The following is a 22,306-nucleotide window of genomic DNA, read 5'->3' as shown; positions in this document are numbered from 1 at the left end:
GGGAGGAGGGAAAAGTGGCTTGGAGGAGAAGAGAGATTTTCAATATTTCTATGACATCTCCCCCTCTTTGAGGTAGCGTAGGGGCTGATTTACAGATTGCCCCTTAAGCCTACCTCGAGGCCCACCCTTCCTGCTGATCCGAAAAGCCATGGACCCAACTTGCCCACCACTCTGACCGACTGGGGATCCAGATTTCCGATCACCCTGACTGGTTCGGGGTACATTTTCCCCACCCCTCTGACAGGCTATGGGTACCTTCTTCCCAGACAGACAGTGGGACACTCATTTATTTTACCTTGCCTGGTTGTGGGGCCTACCTTTCCACCCCTCATTGTTACCTTGGGAGCCGTGCTCACTATGGGTGAGCTACGACTGGCCATGTCACAGTCCGTCGTGTCACCGGTCGGCGGCACGGGACCACTTTCCTATGTTCCCTGTGTTTCTCTCCATCCTTTCTCATTACCTCTGGAGCCGTGCTAGTCATGGGGCAACTTCTACTGACCATGTCACCATCTGGCGTGACACTAGTCACCTGCGACTTGCTTCCTGGTGTCCGTGCCTGCTCCCATTGCCGATAGCACTTATGCTGGCTTTTGTTAGGGGACCCTCAGCAGCATCACCCTGCGGCATGATGTGGCTGAGTTCCCTTTTACCACAACACACATTTTCATTATGCATCACATTGACATTGCTGACAGTGGCATTACATGACATATCAGATCTGGGAGGGCTGTTAGGAATGTATCGGGCAACTAACCGTCCCAGATCAGTTCCCAATAGCACGTTAGTGGGGAGATTCTTCGAAAGCGCCCACTTCCCTTAACCCCCTCCCCGCACCCCAGTCCAGGAAAACTCGGGCCATCAGTATGTGACGGCGAACACCCCCAAACCCGGTGACAGTCAGGGTCTTCCCAGGAATGAGTTCATCTGGTAACACGAACTCAGTGCAAATGAGGGTCCATTCTGCACCAGTCTACTTAAGTCTAACAGTAATGGTGTTGCCCACAGTAACCGGTTTTAAGTTCTCACGGGCCCTTCCAATCGCCCCACCCATAAAAAGAATGGCTGCAGTAGGTCCTGGGGCCTCAGGTGTGGGGTTCATCTTCTGCCTCTCCAGGCAGACAAGGCTAATGTGACCCATTTGGTCACAAGTATAACACAACAAGTTAGGCTATGGGTTGAACTAGATGGACTAAGTCTTCCTTCAACCTTAAAAACTATGTTACTATGTTACTTACGGGAGTCAAATACAGGGCGGGTGCTGGAAGATGGGGCAGAACCCGCTGAGGACTGTCCAGCTTGTGGCTGACTTCCGCACCTCTGGTGTATGGTTGGCCTCATAGGCATCCGCGATCTGGGCTGCTTTGGCGGATCCTTTGGCTCCCGGTCGAGCACAAATTGTCGCACTTCCACAGGACAAAGATGAAGAAACTGGTCCTTCACCATCAGATCCTTCAGGTCCTCGAAGGAGGTGACTGACAATCCTCGGACCCACTGCTCAAAGTTGGTCCTAAGCCTATCTGCTACATCACTGTAGCTATCATGTGGCCCACGTTGGAGGGCTCTGAACTTTTTCCGGTAAGCATCCGAAGTCAGCTGGTACTTTTTTATCAAGGCCTGCTTGATGGCCTCAAAGTCTTATCTTGGTCTCGAGGGAGAGAAGCAAACAAATGACCAAGTTCTCCAAAAAATATGATGTAGTGGTCATGGGAGATGTCAACTATCCAGACATTTGTTGGGAATCTCTCTCAAGTAAAACTAACAGGTCAAGCAAATTCTTATCCTCTCTTGCTGACAACTTTATCTTCCAAAAGGTAGGGGAGAAAACAAGGGGATCTGCTACTTTGGATCTAATCCTTATAAACAAGGAGGAAATGGTTGAGGAGGTAAAAGTGGCTGGGACCCTAGGAGGCAGCGATCATGCTATTATAGAATTTTGGATAACTAGAGGAGGAAGACATGTGAAGACTCAAACTTCAAGGTTAGATTTCAGAAAGGCAGATTTTAAGCGACTCAAAGAGTATAGGAGGGATCCAATGGCTGGATGTCCTTAAGGACAAAAATGTCCAGGAAGGATGGGAAATTTTTAAAAATGAGATTCTCAAAGCACAATCGTTAACAATCCCGAAAAGTAGGAAGAATGGGAAGCATTTAAGGAAACCAGGATGGATGAACACAGAACTTAAACACATGCTAAAAAGAAAGAAACAAATGTTTATCAAATGGAAAGAGGGAGGCATATCTAAAGAAGATTATAATGCAGTCTGCAGAACCTGTAGGGCACATATCAGGTTAGCTAAAGCTGACAATGAATTAAGGCTTGCAAGAGACGTCAAAAGCAATAAAAAAGGATTTTGGGGGTATTTCAAAAGTAAAAGAAAAGTCAAAGATGCTATAGGATTTTTACAGGATGAAAATGGTGAAATGGTAAGAAAGGATGTTGAGAAGGCCGAACTTTTTAATTCCTATTTTGCATCTGTTTTCTCTCAGAAAGAAAATGTAACATCAATTGATCTTCACTGTCCTATTAAAGGAATAGAAGAATCCAGGTTATCTGTAAACAGAAAGACTGTGAGGGAATATTTAGCTAACATAAATGAGTTCAAGTCTCCAGGTCAAGATGAATTACACCCCAGAGTACTGAAGTGACGGAGATCGTAGAAGAAATTTTAGAACCACTCTCCATAATCTTTGAAAATTCTTGGAGAACAGGAGAAGTCCCAGAAGACTGGAGAAGAGCAAATGTTGTTCCTATCTTCAAAAAGGGGAAGAAGGTGGACCCAGGGAACTATAAGCCGGTGAGTCTGACTTCTATACCAGGAAAGATCTTTGAACAAATTATTAAACAACATGTATGTAAGTACCTGGATAAGAATGAAGTGATTAACCAGAGTCCTCATGGGTTTGTAACTAACAAGTCATGTCAGACTAACTTAATTTCCTTCTATGACAGAATCACTGACTGGGTGGATCAGGGAAATGCTGTAGATATAGTATATCTTGACTTCAGCAAAGCATTTGACAAAGTATCTCACACCATCCTTATTGAAAAAATGACCAAGTATGGAATGCACAAGGCAACTGTTAGGTGGATTCATAACTGGCTTAGTGATCGGACTCAAAGAGTGGTCGTAAATGGCTTCACATCCAGTTGGATGAATGTCTCAAGTGGGGTACCACAGGGCTCTGTCCTGGGACCTGTATTGTTCAACATCTTTATCAATGATTTAGATGAAGGAATTGAGGGTAAACTGATTAAATTTGCTGATGACACAAAGCTAGGAGGGATAGCTAACACTAGAGAAGAGAGGCTTCAAAAAGACCTAAATAAACTGGAGCAGTGGGCAGCAACTAACAGAATGGTTTTTAACAGGGAAAAATGCAAAGTACTACATCTGGGCAATAAAAATGAAAAAAGCATATACAGAATGGGAGGAATAGAGCTAAGCAACAGTACATGTGAAAAAGACTTAGGTATACTAATAGATCATAGACTGAACATGAGTCAACAGTGTGATGCAGCAGCAAAAAAGGCAAATACAATTCTGGGATGTATTAACAGAAGCTTACAGTCTAGATCACGTGAAGTCATTATCGCACTTTACTCCTCTTTGGTCAGACCTCATCTGGAATACTGTGTCCAGTTTTGGGCACCACATTTTAAAAATGACATTGACAAACTGGAGCAAGTTCAGAGAAGAGCGACCAGAATGGTGACCGGTCTGCAAACCATGTCCTATGAGGAACGGTTACAGGATTTGGGAATGTTTAACTTGCAAAAAAGAAGACTGAGAGGAGACTTAATAGCTGTCTACAAATATCTCAAGGGCTGTCACATTGTAGAAGGATCATCTTTATTCTCATTTGCACAAGGAAAGACTAGAAGCAATGGGATGAAACTGAATGGGAGGAGACACAGATTAGATATTAGAAAAAACTTATTGACAGTTAGGGTGATCAATGAGTGGAACAGGCTGCCACGAGAGGTGGTGAGTTCTCCTTCAATGGACGTCTTCAAACAGAGGCTGAACAGACATCTGTCTAAGATGATTTAGTGAATCCTGCTTTGAGCAGGGTGTTGGACCAGATGACCCAGGAGGTCCCTTCCAACTCTACCATTCTATGATTCTTTGACCTCCAGAGCTTTTCTACTGAGCCCTGGAGTTAAATACCTGGCCGACTGGTCTTCAGGCTGCTGGTACAGCCTGCAGGCTGTTTCAAACCCTCGCAGAAATATGTCAGGAAAATTACAGGAAAATGCCCAGGACGGGGTTTAAAGCTGTTGGACTCATGGATCTGCAGGGTAGATGGCTCCATCTGAATCAGGGCTAGCTTCAACTGGTACCGACGCTCCTCTTGGGCCTGTCGCTTGGCTCTCTCAGCCTGGACCGCTCGCTCAGCAGCCTCTCGGTCAGCTTGGGCCTGCTGCTCGGCTCTCTCAGCCTCTCGCTCAGCAGCCTCTCAGTCAGATTGGGCCTGTCACTCAGCTCTCTCAGCCTCTTGGAATTTCATGATCAGCTGCAGTCATCCTTCACGATCGTCTGCTGCGAGCTGCTCCAAGACCATCTGCGGGTATGGCTGGCAATCACAGGTGGGACCCCTGCTGCAGCGCTGGCCGCCCCATCATCAGGGCTCTGCTGTCGGACTGGCTCTGCGGCACCTTGCAACAGTTCAGCAATCAGTTGGGCCTTGGTTTTGCCCGTGGGGTCAATCTGTCTCAGCTCACAGAGGGCAGTGATAGTTTTCTTTGACTGCTGGTGATACCAGGGCTCTCCACACTTAGCCATTATTGGCAAACAAAAGATAGGACAGAAAAACTAGAGAAGGGGAGGGGATGCAACTGGTACACATATAGTAATGTCTCAGATAAAAAAATATTAAAAACTGAGTCTGATTTCTTAAAACTTTGCACAGAGTTCTGGCAAGAACCGTGCAAGTTTTCAGTGACAGGAATGATTGCTCAGTCCAGCCACTGATGTTCTGTAATATCCCACCGCTTTCCACCAATTTATCAGGGATCCACAGCGACAACACCTGAGCGATCACACAATATCCCACCACTGCCATCACTCTTTCAGGATTGTCAGATATTCGTGCACACATGACCCTGATAACCCACTAAGTAGCTATTTGCAAGCAAGCAGAAAGAGTATGGCGTACACACCTCTGGATACTCATGCATGGAATATGTGTATACGCCCCAGTACGGTCACTGCCAGCTTCACGATAGCCCACTTAATATTACTCGCTGCCACCACCTACCAGATTTGAAATATAATACAGGCCTGATCGGACGCCTGCTTTCTGTTAGCATATATATAGCTTTGGGGGAGGGAACGATTACAGGACAAAAGAAACAAGACTATTAAATTTTATATTTAATCCAAAAGGGAGGCAGTGTTTATGAAAAAATATACAAAAGGTTTTACAAAAGGAGACATTACAATATAGAATATACAGTTGCACAAATAAAATAGGATTAGGCTATGTGCACACGATGCGGTTTTAATACGTTTAAAACCGCCGCGGAAACGCATTAAAATCACTTGTTAATAGGTCTGCCATGTATAGCAATGGTAATCCGCATGTGCTGTGCCCATGATGCGGAAATTTCCACTTTGGATTACCATTGCGGCAAAAACAGCAGCAGGACCATTTCTAGTGCGATTCCGCACCGAATTCGCGCCCATTGACTTGCATTAAATCGCAGCAAACCCGCATGTATAATATCTATACATGCAGATTTGCTGCATTTCAATCACAGTCAATAGGCGCAAATCCACGGCGGAATCGCGCTGCTGGTGGTACCCGGGTCGGGTAAGGAGATTGCTACTCCTCTCATCCGACTGCTGCTCTGGCTGATAACAGCGAGAGCAGCGTGGATGGAAAGAGCAGCAGTCTGCTCTTCCCAGCCCGCAGTAGTAAAAAAAAAAAAAAAAAAAAAAGTAAAAATAAAAAAATAAACCTTTACACTCACCTGTCCAGCGGCCCCCGGTGTCCTGATCCCCGGCGGCGATGCTATCTGTCCGGCAGCCAGCGATACACTGCAGGGTACAGGCTCGCGCCCTGCAGTGTACTGCCAGGACCTGCACTGACGTCACCGATCACCTGATGGTCGCATGACCATCAGGTGATCGCTGACGTTACCAATCTGCTGATGGTCGCATGACCATCAGGTGATCAGTGCTGGCAGCAATCAGCTGATTGTCACTTGACCATCAGCTGATTGCTGACGCCGGTAATCAGCAGATCGGTTTTGTGACCGATCAGCTGATGCTCACCCTGGGATCATTCGCAAGAATGTTCCCACGGTGGTTAGCTCACCATGGCTCTTCAGCTGATGAACCCCAGTGACCTCCTGCAGCCTGTATACTGACAGGGGGTGATTTTACACCCCTGTTAGTATATAGTGCTGTGACCCGGTACATCGTGGGACACTCGGCGGTGATCGTGGACTGCGTCGCTGACAGCGGACAGGTGAGGGATACTGTTGTTTGGTATTTTAAGTTTTTTTCAGGAGATCGAGGGCTTCACGGAGGCGTGTAATAAAAAAAATTGTAGAACCATGTGTGTTTTATTTCATTAAAATACTTTATTATGGCCGTGTTTTGATTGAAAAAGCGCCGACCACATTACTACGCGGTTAGTAATGGGGGCGTCTTATAGACGCCCTCCATTACTACTAGCCTGGGCTTCACGTCAGCCGCCAATACAAGGCTGACGTGAACCCCAACCCCATTACCCCACTGCCACCGCTACAAGGCAGTGGGAAGAGCGAGGCTAAGCGCCAGATTTGGCGCATCTTATGGATGCTCCATTTCTGGGACTGCTGAGGGGTGATATTAATAGCTGCGGAGGAGGTTAGTATCGATGGCCCCTTCCATGGCTATTAATATCAGCCCGCAGCTGTCTAATTTAGCCTTTGCTGGTTAGATTTTATAGGGGGACCCCATGTCAATTTTTTTCTGGGGTCTCCCTGTAATCTAGCCGGTAAAGGCTAAACAAACAGCTGTGTGCTGATGTTAATAGCCAGGGAACATTGTTGGCTAATGGTCCATTCTGCGGCTACTAATATCACGCCCCAGGGGTCGGCTTTCGCTCTGCTGGTTATAAAAATGACACAGGAGCCTACGCCATTTTTTTTTTTCAATTGTAGGCTCTGTTCCCATAATTCAGACGTAGCTCCGCTTTGGACGCAAATTGCTGCTTCCAAAGCACTGCATTCTATTGTACGCAGTGTATTCACTGAACCATGCGGATTTAGTGCATTCAATACATTCTAGTGGTCAAATTTCTGTTGTGGAGACTAGCAACTCCACAAGAGAAGTTAACATGCTGCGGTTCTGAAAGACGCGCCGCATGTCATTGTCCACGGGTGATTCGCAGCCTCTGATGCACGCATAGTGGACGTGGGATTTCTAGAGATCCCATCCCCTATAGCGTAACATCTGGACGCTGCGGGTTTGATGATGTATAAACACGCAGCGTCAAACCTGCAGCAGCTCCTGATTGTGGCCACGTACCTAAACTCACCCGCAGCATATGAATTTCTGTAGCGGACACGCTAGTCTCCGCAGCAGATTTTGACCGATTGAAGTGTGATTATATGGGGTGGATTCAAATGTAACGGCAATAAAAGTGCGGCATTAGAACATCACGTTTTGTAAATCTGCATGCGTTTTTTTCTGCCAGGGAGAAGCAAAATCGCTCAGGAAATTTCTGCTTCAAATCCTGAACGTGTGCACATACCCTTAAAGAAGAACTTACTCAACAGATTGCAGAGATGATCCAGTCTAGCTGGGAGGGAGGTGATCCAATTGATTTGACCGTTATCGAACGGGATCGCTTGCTTATAGAATCTATATCCCCCGGCAATGAATACTGATCCATCTTCAGCTGGGTCTTTTATGCTGAAGGGGGAACCTGCCCACACACCTCCTGTGCTGACCACACGTGGGCTGGGCTCCAGCTTTCATATTTTTATTAACATATCTGGCTTCTGCGATAACTTCACACTGGTTGATCGCAGAAGCCCAAAAGTGATACCATATTTTCCATTATGAATTTACCTTTCTTTAGAGACCACACATGACATAGCTGCGGTCTGTTATTTTGTACTTTTGTATTACCGCTAACTATAGGTGCATACAGCTATGGAAAATTATGCATATTGATCCTTGGCTGACCCTGCCACTAAAAATATGGGCCCCATTATTATCGGTACTATAGAACTTTAGATATTCCATATTTCGTGTCGGTACCGGCCAGACTGCAGATTTCTGTTGAATTCTTTTAAGGCATGAACTACATCTTTCTCACCTAGGTGTATATTGGTCGCAGGCCTGTGCCATTAGAAAATACACTCGCATGTTAATTGGGTTAGTAGCTCCCTTTGTCCTAGCATTTGAATATTAGCCTCTTCTCAGAGTGTAAGCTCTTGATCGCTTGACAAATACTATAGGAGAGGAGGGAAGAGTGGCTTGGAGGAGAAGAGAGATTTTCAATATTTCTTTGATATGTGTAATTGTGAAAGTCCTTTCCTGTAGAACTTACAAACTGGAGAATCCACCTACCCCCTGGGATTAGAAGACGCTGTCCTTTACCTGCCCAGATCTGTAAACTACAAAGCCAAATGACAGCGTACGTAGAATGTGCATTCAAGTGAGAAAATCACTTGAAGAGAAAGCGGAGGATAAAGATGCTGTTGGCTTCCTAGAACCCTGATATTGGATGAATCTACCTTCTCTCCCTTCTGTGCTGCTGAATGTGCTCATATGGTCCCTACAAGACCAGGTCCAGTCTTTCTGACCAAACTTCACTATTATGATCGACAACATTTAATGTCCAGTGAGGGCCAAGTGTGAATTTCTTTATAATAACAACAGTTTCCCTTCATCCTGACCTTTCAATTTATTTTCAAACCAACTAACTTCAAACAGGATTGTGATAAACTATAGAAAAAACATTACACCTGTTTCATGATATGTCTCTAAGCTGTGCGTGTTTCATAACTGTAATATACATCTATTCACACCTGCAGGAGATGTGGTGGCATGGCTCGAGCCCTGGTTTCATGGATTCACTCCACATCATAAATTATGTTTTCAATCCTAAGGAATTCAGATTCCTGCACAATCTCTCCTGAAATGGAGGCACTAATACTTTCTCTACTCTTCTGCTCAGGACTCATAGTAGCTCCAATGGTCCACCATAAGAATGCAACTCCGGTTTAGTGTTGGAGCTCTCCCCTCATACATATGTTGTTGTTGGGGATGTAACATATCTTTTATTCCATCTTTTTATACAGGTTCATTTTGTAGGATAGCTTTATTGTGGTGGGATTAGCCTGACTCACATATTTGTCTCTGTAACTCCATGGTGGTCTTTAAAAGAAGGTCTCCATTACATCTTCCCAAAGCCCGAGGTCTAAATTTAAGACACCTCAGCTCTGCAGTATTATAAAAAAGTTCTCTTTCAATGTGTAATATTTCTTTTTGAAACTCATCTGACAGAAAATATTGTCCCTTACGATAGTTTAGATGACGAAGAGTCATCGAGCCCCAGACTCTAATTACCCCAGAGAGGTTTCACCACTAGTTACTCATTTTTTAGCCAGTTTTGTGTTCCTAATCCGGCCCCATTGTATTTTTTAAATCTGACGTGTGTCACTTTATGTGGTGATAACTTTGGAATTATTCACAAAGGATAATAGGAGACAAATGGACCTTACAAATTATTTTCCAACTTCTCTTGAATCCGACAATACCCTATATACTTCTGTACACTACTGTCTGGGCACATGGCAGGTTAAGAAGGACGAACCACAACTTACACAGTTTTAGGCGCTCCGTAAAAACACACCTGTTTAGGGCAGCCTATCACATTCCCTAATCGAAGTCCTTTTATCTTCTTATAGCCCATCAGTTATTTCTCCAAACATAAGTCTCCACCGAACCCAAAAGCGCTACAGATACTGGCTGGTGATGAGCTCATGCAGCCTTTATCTATCCCTCATCCCCTCAAGATGGCTGGACCATCATTGTAAATAAGCCATTGTACTTTGTGTCACCCCCACCTCATTGTAGATTGTAAGCTCTTACGAGCAGGGTCGTCATTATTTTTGCTGTAATTATTGTATTATCTTTAGCTATGTTACTTATGACTGTTGAATATGAACCTCTGGATTGTAAAGCGCTGCGGAATATGTTGGTGCTATATAAATAAAGATTATTATTATTAAGGGAAGGAGCGCCATTTAGCTATTTGAATGCAGATCTTGCTGGAATATATTGCAGACACAATGTATTGGGGGTACTGTTCATGGTCACCTGGCAGCTCAAAAGATGGCCACCACAAACAGGCTTGGTGCTATATACTCCAGATCCCAGGGATTGTCTTGCTTATCACCCTTTAACCCCAAGAAGAATAGTCAGGTAGCCGGGTCAGAACCAGGAGGGCAGAGAAAATACAAAATCAGAAGACACGAGAGTAGTCAGTAAACGGGCCGAGGTCACAACAGGAACCAAATACACAAGCCGGGAGCTGATCACAGAGGACTGAACCAGAGGAGAACAAGGCTGGATCTGGCAGCTTCCGGCAATATGCTTCCAGCTTTAGTAGGGTGCGGTGCTTTCCATATGGCTGAAGCAGGGAGCAGATTACTCCAGCTGGACAGCACACACACCATAAATTAAGTGGGTTCTTCTCACTATAGTGATGCTAAATGCATGGAGGCTAAATGTGGTTTGGGCGCACTGCAAGGCTCAGAAGAGAGGGGGAGATCTGACTTTGGGAGAGCGGATATTGGTGGACTGGTTTATGGAAGCCGTGTTTCTTTACTCTGAGCCACGAATAATGTGGAAACCTCTGTTTTTCCATAGACAGATGATGGACCTGAGTGGGGTTTGTTTTTTGCCGGATGAGTAGAAGTTTTTATTGGTATTATTTTCACCTACATAACATTGTTTGGTGGCTTCTTATTCCATATTTTTGAGGCAGAATGAACAAAGAGTTGGACACCGCGCTCCACTGGTTCATCCTATGAGGTTTTCTATTAAACTGTGAACTGTCATTCTGTCAATAACTTGCCATTTCTACAGACATCTTAAGTACAATTAACATAAGAATCCGTAGAAAAATAAATAAAGATTGCATACCTCTTCTAAATCAATCTAAATAAACACATCCTTGGGCTACATGCTAGTCCAGGAAAATGAAGAGATACCTCAAGCTTAAAAATCAGTTTTATTAGACACAAATCTAAAAAATAGAAGAATATTTTAAATATTCCTCTATTTTTTAGATTTGTGTCTAATATGTAGCCCAGGGATGTGTGTGTTTAGACATTTTAAGTAGAAATGTTCAAAAATATAAATTTCAAGGATATTTTATTCACAATTAATAATTGTTTTTTTTTCCTTGGCAGACGACTGTACCAGGAGATCAGAGGGACAGGAGATTTTTAAATCAGACAATCTTAAGATCCCACAGGATACAATTGAAGTGAATGCCATTACTCAAGATTTACCATCATCCCTTCACAGCAAAGATCAATCATCTGATCCTACGAAACAGGTCCTGTCTTCTGATTCATTACCGACCACTAAGGAAAATCAAAATAAAAAAATAAGCATTACAAAACGAACTGCTCCTAAAGCAAAGAAGCCATTTTCAGGTTCAGAATATGGAAATAGTTTTACCCTCGAAAAGTCTATAAGTCAAAAAATACACACAGTGGACAATAGATTTTCTTGTTCCAAATGTGGGAGATGTTTTAACCAGAAATCAGATTTTGTTATTCACCAGAGAACTCACTCAGGGGAGAAGCCTTTTTCCTGTTCAGAATGTGGGAAATGTTTTAAACGGAAATCACATCTTATCCTACACCAGAGAACTCACACAGGGGAGAAGCCTTTTTCCTGTTCAGAATGTGGGAATTGTTTTAAACAGAAATCACATCTTATCCTACACCAGAGAACTCACACAGGGGAGAAGCCTTTTTCCTGTTCAGAATGTGGGAAATGTTTTAACCAAAATTGGATCCTTGTTAATCACCAGAGAACTCACACAGGGGAGAAGCCTTTTTCATGTTCAGAATGTGGGAAATGTTTTAATCAGAGATCAGATTTGATTAAGCATCAGAGAATTCACACAGGGGAGAAGCCTTTTTCATGTTCAGAATGTGGGAAATGTTTTAACCAGAAACCAGCTTTGATTAAGCACCAGAGAACCCACACAGGGGAGAAGCCTTTTTCATGTTCAGAATGTGGGAAATGTTTTAATCAGAGATCAGACTTGATTAATCACCAGAGAATTCACACAGGGGAGAAGCCTTTTTCATGTTCAGAATGTGGGAAATGTTTTAACCGGAAATCAGCTTTGATTAAGCACCAGAGAACCCACACAGGGGAGAATCCTTTTTCCTGTTCAGAATGTGGGAAATGTTTCAACCGGAAAGTACATCTTATCCTACACCAGAGGACTCACACAGGGGAGAAGCCTTTTTCATGTTCAGAATGTGGGAAAGGTTTTAACCAGAAATCAGCTTTGGTTAAGCACCAGAGAACTCACACAGGGGAGAAGCCTTTTTCATGTTCAGAATGTGGGAAATGTTTTAACCAGAAATCAGCTTTGGTTAAGCACCAGAGAACCCACACAGGGGAGAAACCTTTTTCATGTTCAGAATGTGGGAAATGTTTTTTACAGCAATCAAATCTTATCAACCATCACAGAACTCACACAGGGGAGAAGCCTTTTTCATGTTCAGAATGTGGGAAATGTTTTAATCAGAGATCAGACTTGATTAATCACCAGAGAATTCACACAGGGGAGAAGCCTTTTTCATGTTCAGAATGTGGGAAATGTTTTAACCAGAAATCAGCTTTGATTAAGCACCAGAGAACCCACACAGGGGAGAAGCCTTTTTCCTGTTCAGAATGTGGGAAATGTTTCAACCGGAAAGTACATCTTATCCTACACCAGAGAACTCACACAGGGGAGAAGCCTTTTTCATGTTCAGAATGTGGGAAACATTTTAAGTGTAAATCAGTTTTGGTTAAGCACCTGAGAATTCAAACACGGGGGGGAAGCCTTTTTCATGTTCAGAATGTGGGAAAGGTTTTAACCAGAAATCAGCTTTGGTTAAGCACCAGAGAACTCACACAGGGGAGAAGCCTTTTTCATGTTCAGAATGTGGGAAATGTTTTAACCAGAAATCAGCTTTGGTTAAGCACCAGAGAACCCACACAGGGTAGAATCCTTTTTCCTATTTTTATTTTAATCCAATAAATTTAAGATTTTTTTCATTAGTTTTTTTTTTATAAATCAAGAAACCAAATATGCAAAGGGTCTGAATACTTATGACCATGTGATATTTCAGTTTTTCTTTTTTAATAAATTTGCAAACATTTCTACATTTCTGTTTTTTTTCAGTGAAGATGGGGTGCAGAGTGTACTTTAATGAGAAAAAAATGAACTTTTTAGAATTTACCAAATGGCTGCAATGAAACAAAGAGTGAAAAATTTAAAGGGGTCTGAATACTTTCCGTGCCCACTGTATATGACCACTAAGTACTTGTTGCTGGAGGAGTAGGACATGATTTCCAGAACAAAATGGGTTTGGATGGTAAGGGATGGACGTGAAGACAACTTCCAAAAAAGAACATTTGAGCTGCATTTACGTTGGGTTGCTCTCATCCATTGGGATTACAAAAGGAAATCCAGCCCTTGTTCAATTTTAGAAGAGTCAGCCTGTCTGCATTTTTCATTGACAGGCCTATGCGCCTATCCGTTATGATTTCAGAGGCCGAACTAAAAACTCGCTCAGACAATACACTTGCGACAGGTCATGGCAGCAACTCCAAGGCGTACAAGGAGAGGTCGGGCCAAGTGTGCAGCTTGGACAACCAATAGTTAAACGGCACTGCAAAATCAGGAAGGATGCTGGTATGGTCACGTAAGTACTTCTTCGCCATCTTGGTTGACTTCTCCCTCCTTGTCATAGTTATACCCACAGATAGCCCTTGCTGATGTGATGTTTTCATAAAAATGGCCCAGTTGGTGGACCCCCCCCCCACCCCGAGTTGCACCTGGTGTGCGTGTCCCTCCCCTGTAATCCTTGTGGGTGAAAAGAGCCAGTACCTCTGCCAGCAGCGTTGTCTGAGGGTAATCTCTTCAGCAACTCTTCAACAACGTCCCTCTGTCATGCATGCACTGAAAATGTCACGTCTGCCTCCGTCATGAGAGAAAGAAATTTCTCCTTGTACAGTGGGTCAAGAAAGTTACACAGACAGTATTTAATGGTGGACAAAGGGTCCACCACGCAAGGGTCTTGGGAAAGGCATCTGGACATGAACTGTGCCATGTGTGGCAGACTACAACGAGTCAAACGTTCAGTGTCCCCATGAGGACAAAGATTAACCATCCTCTTCTCCTCACATGGCATCACCTCCTCCTCTTCCTCCTCCTCTTCAGGCCATCCATGCTGGACAGGCGTTAAGCTGGGATTGGGAGTCCCCTCTGTAGCGCAGACCAAAAACTCCTGATCCTCCTCCTGTTCCTTGTCATCACCCAATGTGGCCTGAGAATATTGTCTGAGGCTGGGCTGTGTGGTATCAGCCACTGTAAAATCTTGCTACATAGCCACCTGCTTGGCATTCAAGGCTTCCTCTTTGAGATTCTGCAGCAAACGTTTTAATAGACAGAGCAGCAGGATGGTTACGCTGATAATAGCATCATTAGCGCTCACTATCTTGGTGCAGTATTCAGTTTTGAAGAACCTCACATATGTCAGCGATCCACACGCACTCGGCAGTTGTTATGTGTGGGGCTGAGTCTTACTCTGACGGGCATTGAGAAGTTGGAATTCAGCCACTGCCCTCTGCTTCTCACTAAGTCTTGCCAACATATGAAAGGAAGAATTCCAGCATGTGGGCAAGTCACAAATCAGTCGGTGACGAGGCAAATTAAAGTGCAGCAGCAGCACAGCCGGACTGGCGAAAGCCTGAGATGACTTTTGGAAATGGACACTGACAAGGCGTACCTTGGCAAATACATCCAGCAAGTCAAGGTATTATTCTAAAAACTGCTGTACAACCAAGTTCAGCACGTTGGCCATGCATGGAACATGTACCAGCTTGCTGAGCTTTAAAGCCGCCATCAAGTTACGCCCATTATCGTACACAACCAGACCTGGTTGTAGGTTCAGCGAGGAGAGATACTGATCGGTCTGGTCTTTTATCCCTTTCAATAGCTCTACTGCGTTGTGAGCTTTAGCACCTAAAGAGATGAGCTTCAGCAGGGCATGCTGCTGCTTTGTCAAAGCAGTGCTGCAGAGCTCCCAGCTGAGAAATGAGAAGGAGAGACCGGAACTGGCATACGAGGAGACTGAAACCCTGATGGAAGTTGGGCCCGCTATTCTTGGTGTGGGTAAGATGGTTGATATCTCAGACTCCACCAGGTTCACCCAGTGTGCCGTCAGGGAAATGTAGCATCCCTGTCCACAAGAACTTGTCCACGCGTCTGTGCTTAGGTGGACCTTCCCTGTGACTGCATTGGCCAGAGTACGGCTGATATTGTGTAACACATGCTTCTGTAATGTGGGGACGGCACACTGGGAAAAATAGTGGTGGCTGGGAATTGAGTACCGGGGGGCTGCCACCACCAAGAGGTCGCGGCAAGACTCAGTTCCCGCAAGCCGAAACGGCAACATTTCTAGAGCTAGCAATGTGGGCGTTTAGAGTTTGGGCATGTGGGTGGATATTTCTGCTTCATGTCTTGGGCAAGGGCAACTGAACGCTGCGCTGGGACAACAAACTGGATGTGGTTGCTGACTGTTGTGTCTGTGCAACTGCAGCTTGTGGGCAGGAGGCATCAGCGCCTGCTTTCTGGACAGCAGATTGGGAAGGCCGTAACACAGGGGAATGGGCAGTGGTTTCACCTTCAGACACAGATTTTGTACCCAAGCGTTCCGCCCACCTACTGGGGTGCTTGGCTGCCATGTGCTTCTGCATGCTGGTGGTGCTCAGGTTGGTAGTGTTCTTGCCTCTTCTCAGCTTGGTATGGTGGCAGATGCTGCAAATTACAGTTGTTTTGTCTGAAGAACTTTCAGAAAAAAACTGCCATACAGGAGAACAACGTACCCTTGGCCTGTTATCTAGCCGAATGGAGGGGCTCTGTGAAACAGTTGATCGATTTCTACCTCTGGTCAAACCACTACCTCTTTTTGCCTGTTTTCATTCTATGGATCCATCCCTCTCTGCACTGCTGTGCTCGCTCTGTGTGCCATTGTGCCAGGTTGGATCAGTGGCCTCATCATAGACCACATCGTCTTCCAATTCATCAATCTGATCCTCCTTAGGAGTTGCGATTTTAGACTGACCTGATGGCAACTGTGCATCATGATTATCCTCCACCTCTTCAGACATGAATTTACCTTCCCCAATGTGGCTTTCTTCTTGCAGTGGTTGCTCAAATGTTTGTGCATCACTGCACTCCACCTCCTCATGACCCTCTTTAATGGTGCACAGTGAGAGGCCAGAATAATTACAAGGAAACATAAACAGTTCCTCAGAGTGGCCAGTGTTGAGGTCATATGTCTCCTGGGACTCTTGATGGGGGGGAGGAAGGAGGACCAAGTTGAGGTTTGTGAGGCTCAGCCTCTTGGCTAATGAGGCTGGACTGTGTGGAAAACTTGGTGGTGCTGGTTGTTGACACACTGGAGCCTGTGTCTGCTATCCAATCTACAACATACTTGCACTTGTCTGGGTTTGACAGCGGTGTAGCATGCAGACCGAATTTTGACAGGAAGCTAGAACAAGATAGTCACCTTCTGATCTGTCACACAGCCTTGGCGGGCACCACCACAACCACGTCCCCATTCCTTATCATTCGTCACCCTTTCCCATATTGAATGTGTTATGAAAAAAAAAATCCTGGCTTTATTTTTCACAAGTAGCCTCACGGAGATGTTATGTACAAATTCCCTGTATCTAGCAATTTTTTTTTTAGCTATCAGCTTTATTAAACATGGTAACAGCAGACTCAGGAAAATTACTGGTAAATAGTGATGTTTGCGTATCTCAGCAGGCTTTGCGCATCTCAGCAAGCTTTGCGTTAGTCGCGCAACTGCTAAATAAAGAGATGCTATTTATTTAACCATACATGAATGACTCAGAGAGCAAAGAAGCATATAGGTAATGAATATATGAATTCCATACATACAGTGGTGGCCAAAAATATTGGCACCCCTGCAATTCTGTCAGATAATACTCAGTTTCTTCCTGAAAATGATTGCAATCACAGATTCTTTGGTATTATTATCTTCATTTAATTTGTCTTCAATGAAAAAACACAAAAGAGAATGAAGCAAAAATCAAATCATTGATCATTTCACACAAAACTCCAAAAATGGGCCAGACAAAAGTATTGGCATCCTCAGCCTAATACTTGGTTGCACAACCTTTAGCCAAAATAACTGCGAACAACCGCTTCTGGTAACCATCAATGAGTTTCTTACAATGCTCTGCTGGAATTGTAGACCATTCTTCTTTGGCAAACTGCTCCAGGTCCCTGATATTTGAAGGGTGCCTTCTCCAAACTGCCATTTTGAGATCTCTCCACAGGTGTTCTATGGAATTCAGGTCTGGACTCATTACTGGCCACCTTAGAAGTCTCCAGTGCTTTCTCTCAAACCATTTTATAGTGCTTTTGGAAGTGTGTTTTGGGTCCTTGTCCTGGTGGAAGACCCATGACCTCTGAGGGAGACCCAGCTTTCTCACACTGGGCCCTACATTATGCTGCAAAATTTGTTGGTAGTCTTCAGACTTCATAATGCCATGCACACGGTCAAGCAGTCCAGTGCTAGAGGCAGCAAAGCAACCCCAAAACATCAGGGAACCTCCGCCATGTTTGACTGTAGGGACCGTGTTCTTTTCTTTGAATGCCTCTTTTTTTCTCCTGCACACTCTATGTTGATGCTTTTTCCCAAAAAGCTCTACTTTTGTCTCATCTGACCAGAGAACATTCTTCCAAAATTTTTTAGGCTTTCTCAGGTAAGTTTTGGCAAACTCCAGCCTGGCTTTTTTATGTCTCGGGGTAAGAAGTAGGGTCTTCCTGGGTATCCTACCATACAGTCCCTTTTCATTCAGACGTCGATGGATAGTACGGGTTGACACTGTTGTACCCTCGGACTGCAGGGCAGCTTGAACTTGTTTGGATGTTAGTCGAGGTTCTTTATCCACCATCCGCACAATCTTGCGTTGAAATCTCTCGTCAATTTTTCTTTTCCGTCCACATCTAGGGAGGTTAGCCACAGTGCCATGAGCTTTAAACTTCTTGATGACACTGCGCACAGAAGACACAGGGACATTCTGGTCTTTGGAGATGGACTTGTAGCCTTGAGATTGCTCATGCTTCCTCACAATTTGGTTTCTCAAGTCCTCAGACAGTTCTTTGGTCTTCTTTCTTTTCTCCATGCTCAATGTGGTACACACAAGGACACAGGACAGAGGTTGAGTCAACTTTAATCCATGTTAACTGGCTGCAAGCATGATTTAATTATTGCCAACACCTGTTAGGTGCCACAGGTAACTTACAGGTGCTGTTAATTACACGAATTAGAGAAGCATCACATGATTTTTCAAACAGTGCCAATACTTTTGTCCACCCCTTTTTTAGGTTTGGTGTGGAATTATATCCAATTTGGCTTTAGGACAATTCTTTTTGTGTTTTTTCATTGAAGACAAATTAAATGAAGAGAATAATACCAAAGAATTTGTGATTGCAATCATTTTCAGGAAGAAACTGAGTATAATCTGACAGAATTGCAGGGGTGCCAATACTTTTGGCCACCACTGTATCTTAAACTACTGCCTAAAGGACAAACTGGTAAAGACCCAGTCGTTTATAAAAATGAGACAAAGAGAGTGGCCATGAGCCAAGAAACGACAGAAAAGGTCCTTCTATTAAAAGTAAAAAACTTTTAATCTTTATAAATAAGGACGACAGAATAAAGGAGCAAATGCAAAAGGACAATACATACATATTAAAAACAAAGAAAGCGGTGCACCAATGTGAAGAAATTCACTATCATTATATCTCTATTAAGAAAAGTAAGTACTAGGCAGCAAACTCGTATATCATATATTAAGACCACTAAATTCACTTGTCAAATTATGGAACAATTGTGCTTGGCAAAGCCCACATCATACCTCAAGGAACAAGTGGCAGCTGCCCAAATCACCATGATGCACAACATCACCCCAACGCGTGTTTCGGCCCGAGCCTTTCTCAAGGAGTACTGATTGTTCATACCTGCCTGCTGTAAATAGGGGACCAACACACCCACGAGTCACATGTGCACACCCAAAACACCGCTCGCTACAAGAATCAATACCGCATTGAATCTTGCGCCAGTCGCAGAACTAAAATATACGCTATTTATTTAACCAATAGCAGAGTAATTTTTTTTGTATATCACCTTTATGACGCACGTCATCAGCAGACTCAGGAAAATTACTGGTAAATAGTGACGTTTGCGTATCTCAGCAGACTTTGCCCAGTCGCACAACTGCTAGATAAATATACGCTATTTCAGAAAGAGGCCAGGAATATTATTTAGCTCTAAAAAAAAAAAAAAAAAAAAAGCGGTTTAGTATATGCTGGAAATGAGGAATATTATTTTGCTCTAAAAAGAGCTGTTTTGCATATTATGGTGCTGGATATGAAACCCTGCCTCTCTCCCTACTCCCACAATCTATTCCTACACTATACACAATGCAACCTAGCCGAGATCTGCAGCATGTACTTGCAATGCTAACACTCTGCCTGCTTTTCCCTCTCCCTTGTATTAAATCTCTCTACGCTATCTCAACCTAACAGAGAATTTAACTTCACTCTAAATAGCTCTTAAAAGAGCTTTTTGGACTCAGAAACTCTCCCTATTCGCTGCTTTCACTCTCCCTACGCTCGCAATACGCTGTTTCCCCATGTAATGAGCGCAAGATGGCGCCAGCGGGGCTTAAATATCCCCCTATGATGCTGTAAGGCCAGCCAATCACAGTAATGCCACAACAAAGATGGCAATTATGATAACAAACACTGCACTTCCGGGTATACTTCGGTGCACAAGTAGGACCCTGATCCTTTAACCCCTTTAAAGCCCAAGATGTATTAATACGTCTCTACGTATATGCCCTATTCTTTGCGATAGCACGCCCACACCGGCTGTGCAGGCACGATTGCAGCCGGGTGTCAGCTGATTCTCACAGCTGACACCCGGTACTATGTGCAGGGAGTGGTCCTGCACCACTCCCGGCACATTAACTCCCGCAATGCTGCGATCAAAGTCGATCGCAGCATTGCGGTGGCAAGGGGAGGTGATCGTGATACTCACCTCTCCTGCCGGCGTCCAGCGCTGTCTGCCGCGGCTTCCTGGATGTTGCCATGATGACCCGATGTCGTCATGACAACATCCGGGTCACCAGACAGCAGGAAGATATTTTGGTCATGCGCAGTGCATGACCAAAATATCTTCTGCATCTGCAGCGCTGACTGTTATGTTCTGCTACCAGAGCTAAGGAAAGAGAGGAGATCTGTCCCTACGATAGAACTCAGCTGAATCCCTACGATGTAACAGGGAACCTGATCCTGCGATCAGACCTGCTAAAGTCCTAAGCTAGTCTGTACGGAGACCTATAGATGTGGGGAAGGAATCCCTACAAGTACTAAGGACTGGGAGGAAAATGGGACACCTCCTAACAGAAATAGTAGCAGACAGACGAACAAACAAAATATAAAGAACACTGAGGTCCGTAGACCAAGCAAACTAACAGAGTTAGATACAGAGCACAGGCTAGCTAGAAAGTAGTTATACAATGAAGTCCAGCAAAGCCAGAAGGGCGGAGCAGGATTAAATAGGCCAACTAGGTCATGTGACCAGCAAAGGAAAAAAAAACCTAAGAGCAAGGTTCTAACAGTACCCCCCCTTCTAAGAGGATCCTCCGGATCCCCTAGGACCAGGCTTATCAGGAAATCTCCTGTGAAACGCTCTGATAAGTCTGGACGCGGAAACATCATCTGACCTCACCCAAGAGTTATCCTCGGGTCCGAAACCTTTCCAGGCCACCAGATACTGCAAACTACCTCTATACCGTCTAGAGTTAAGGATGCGAGAAATTTCATATTCCCCGTCCTCCACCACCGGAGGAACAGAGGCAGAGGCGTCACCATCCGACACAACAGCTTTTTTTAACAGAGAGACATGAAATACCGGATTAATTCTCCAGGAGGTAGGAACCTCCAACCTAACAGCAGATTGGTTGACAACCTGAAGCACCTTAAAGGGCCCTACAAACTTGGGACCCAATTTCTTAGAAGGAATCCTCAACCGCAGATTCCTAGAGGACAACCAAACCATGTCACCAACAGCGAACAAAACCTCCTGTCGTTTCCTATCAAAGTAGTCTTTAGATTTTCTGTTGGCCTCCTGAAGATTACCACGCACATCCGTCCAAACTCTCTCCAAATCACCGGAAAAATTCTCCTCCTCAGGCACGGCAGATCCCAACTTGGAGAACGACCCAAACGACGGATGTCTCCCAGAACAACAAAAAAAAGGCGAACAACCAGCAGAAGAAGATGTATGATTGTTCAGAGCAAATTCAGCAAGTGGCAGAAACTCAGACCACCCCTCTTGATTGTCTGCCACAAAACAACGCAAGAACTGCTCAACATCCTGGTTTTTCCTTTCTGTCTGGCCATTAGATTCAGGATGATATCCGGACGAGAACGACAAATGAACTCCCAACCTGTCACAAAAGGCACGCCAAAAACGAGCCACGAACTGAGGACCCCTATCAGAAACAATGTCAGTAGGAACGCCATGAAGTCTGACAATTTCCTTGACAAAGGCCTTAGCGAGAGTTTTAGCGCAGGGCAGTTTGATGAAGGGAACCAAGTGACACATCTTGCTAAAACGGTCCACGACCACCCAGATGACAGTAAAACCCTCAGAGGGGGGAAGGTCAGTTATAAAGTCCATAGCCAAATGTGTCCAAGGAGCACTGGGAACCTCCAAAGGACAAAGCAACCCCGCAGCAGGAGTATGTGAGGACTTAGATCTAGCACATATAGCACATTGACGCACCCACTTAATGACTTCCTTCTGCCATCCAGGCCACCAAAAACTGCGACCCACCAGTCTCTTGGTCTCAGAGATTCCGGGATGACCTGCCAACCGAGATTCGTGACACTCAACAAACAAATCTCTCCTAAAGGTCCCAGGCACAAACAACCTCCCATGAGGAGT

The 22,306-nt window shown here is 44.5% G+C and overlaps 1 protein-coding gene across 1 annotated transcript in view; it reads left to right on the top strand.

Annotated features, from left to right (window-relative positions):
- Window positions 1–14,418, top strand: part of LOC141171718 (uncharacterized) — a 56,291-nt gene extending 41,873 nt beyond the window's left edge. The window contains exons 7-8 of the mRNA XM_073655368.1: window positions 11,426–13,249; window positions 14,372–14,418. Of these exons, the coding sequence (XP_073511469.1) occupies window positions 11,426–13,249; window positions 14,372–14,418 (1,871 nt within the window). The remainder of the gene's footprint in view (window positions 1–11,425; window positions 13,250–14,371) is intronic.
- The last annotated feature ends 7,888 nt before the right edge of the window (window positions 14,419–22,306 follow it).

The sequence above is a fragment of the Phyllobates terribilis genome, unplaced genomic scaffold, assembly GCF_046119375.1.
Source record: "Phyllobates terribilis strain yellow unplaced genomic scaffold, ASM4611937v1 Scaffold_12__6_contigs__length_324123572, whole genome shotgun sequence".
NCBI classification, from domain to species: domain Eukaryota; kingdom Metazoa; phylum Chordata; class Amphibia; order Anura; family Dendrobatidae; genus Phyllobates; species Phyllobates terribilis.
Note: the sequence above shows the minus strand (reverse complement) of the source record. Positions and strands in the feature narration are given on the sequence as shown.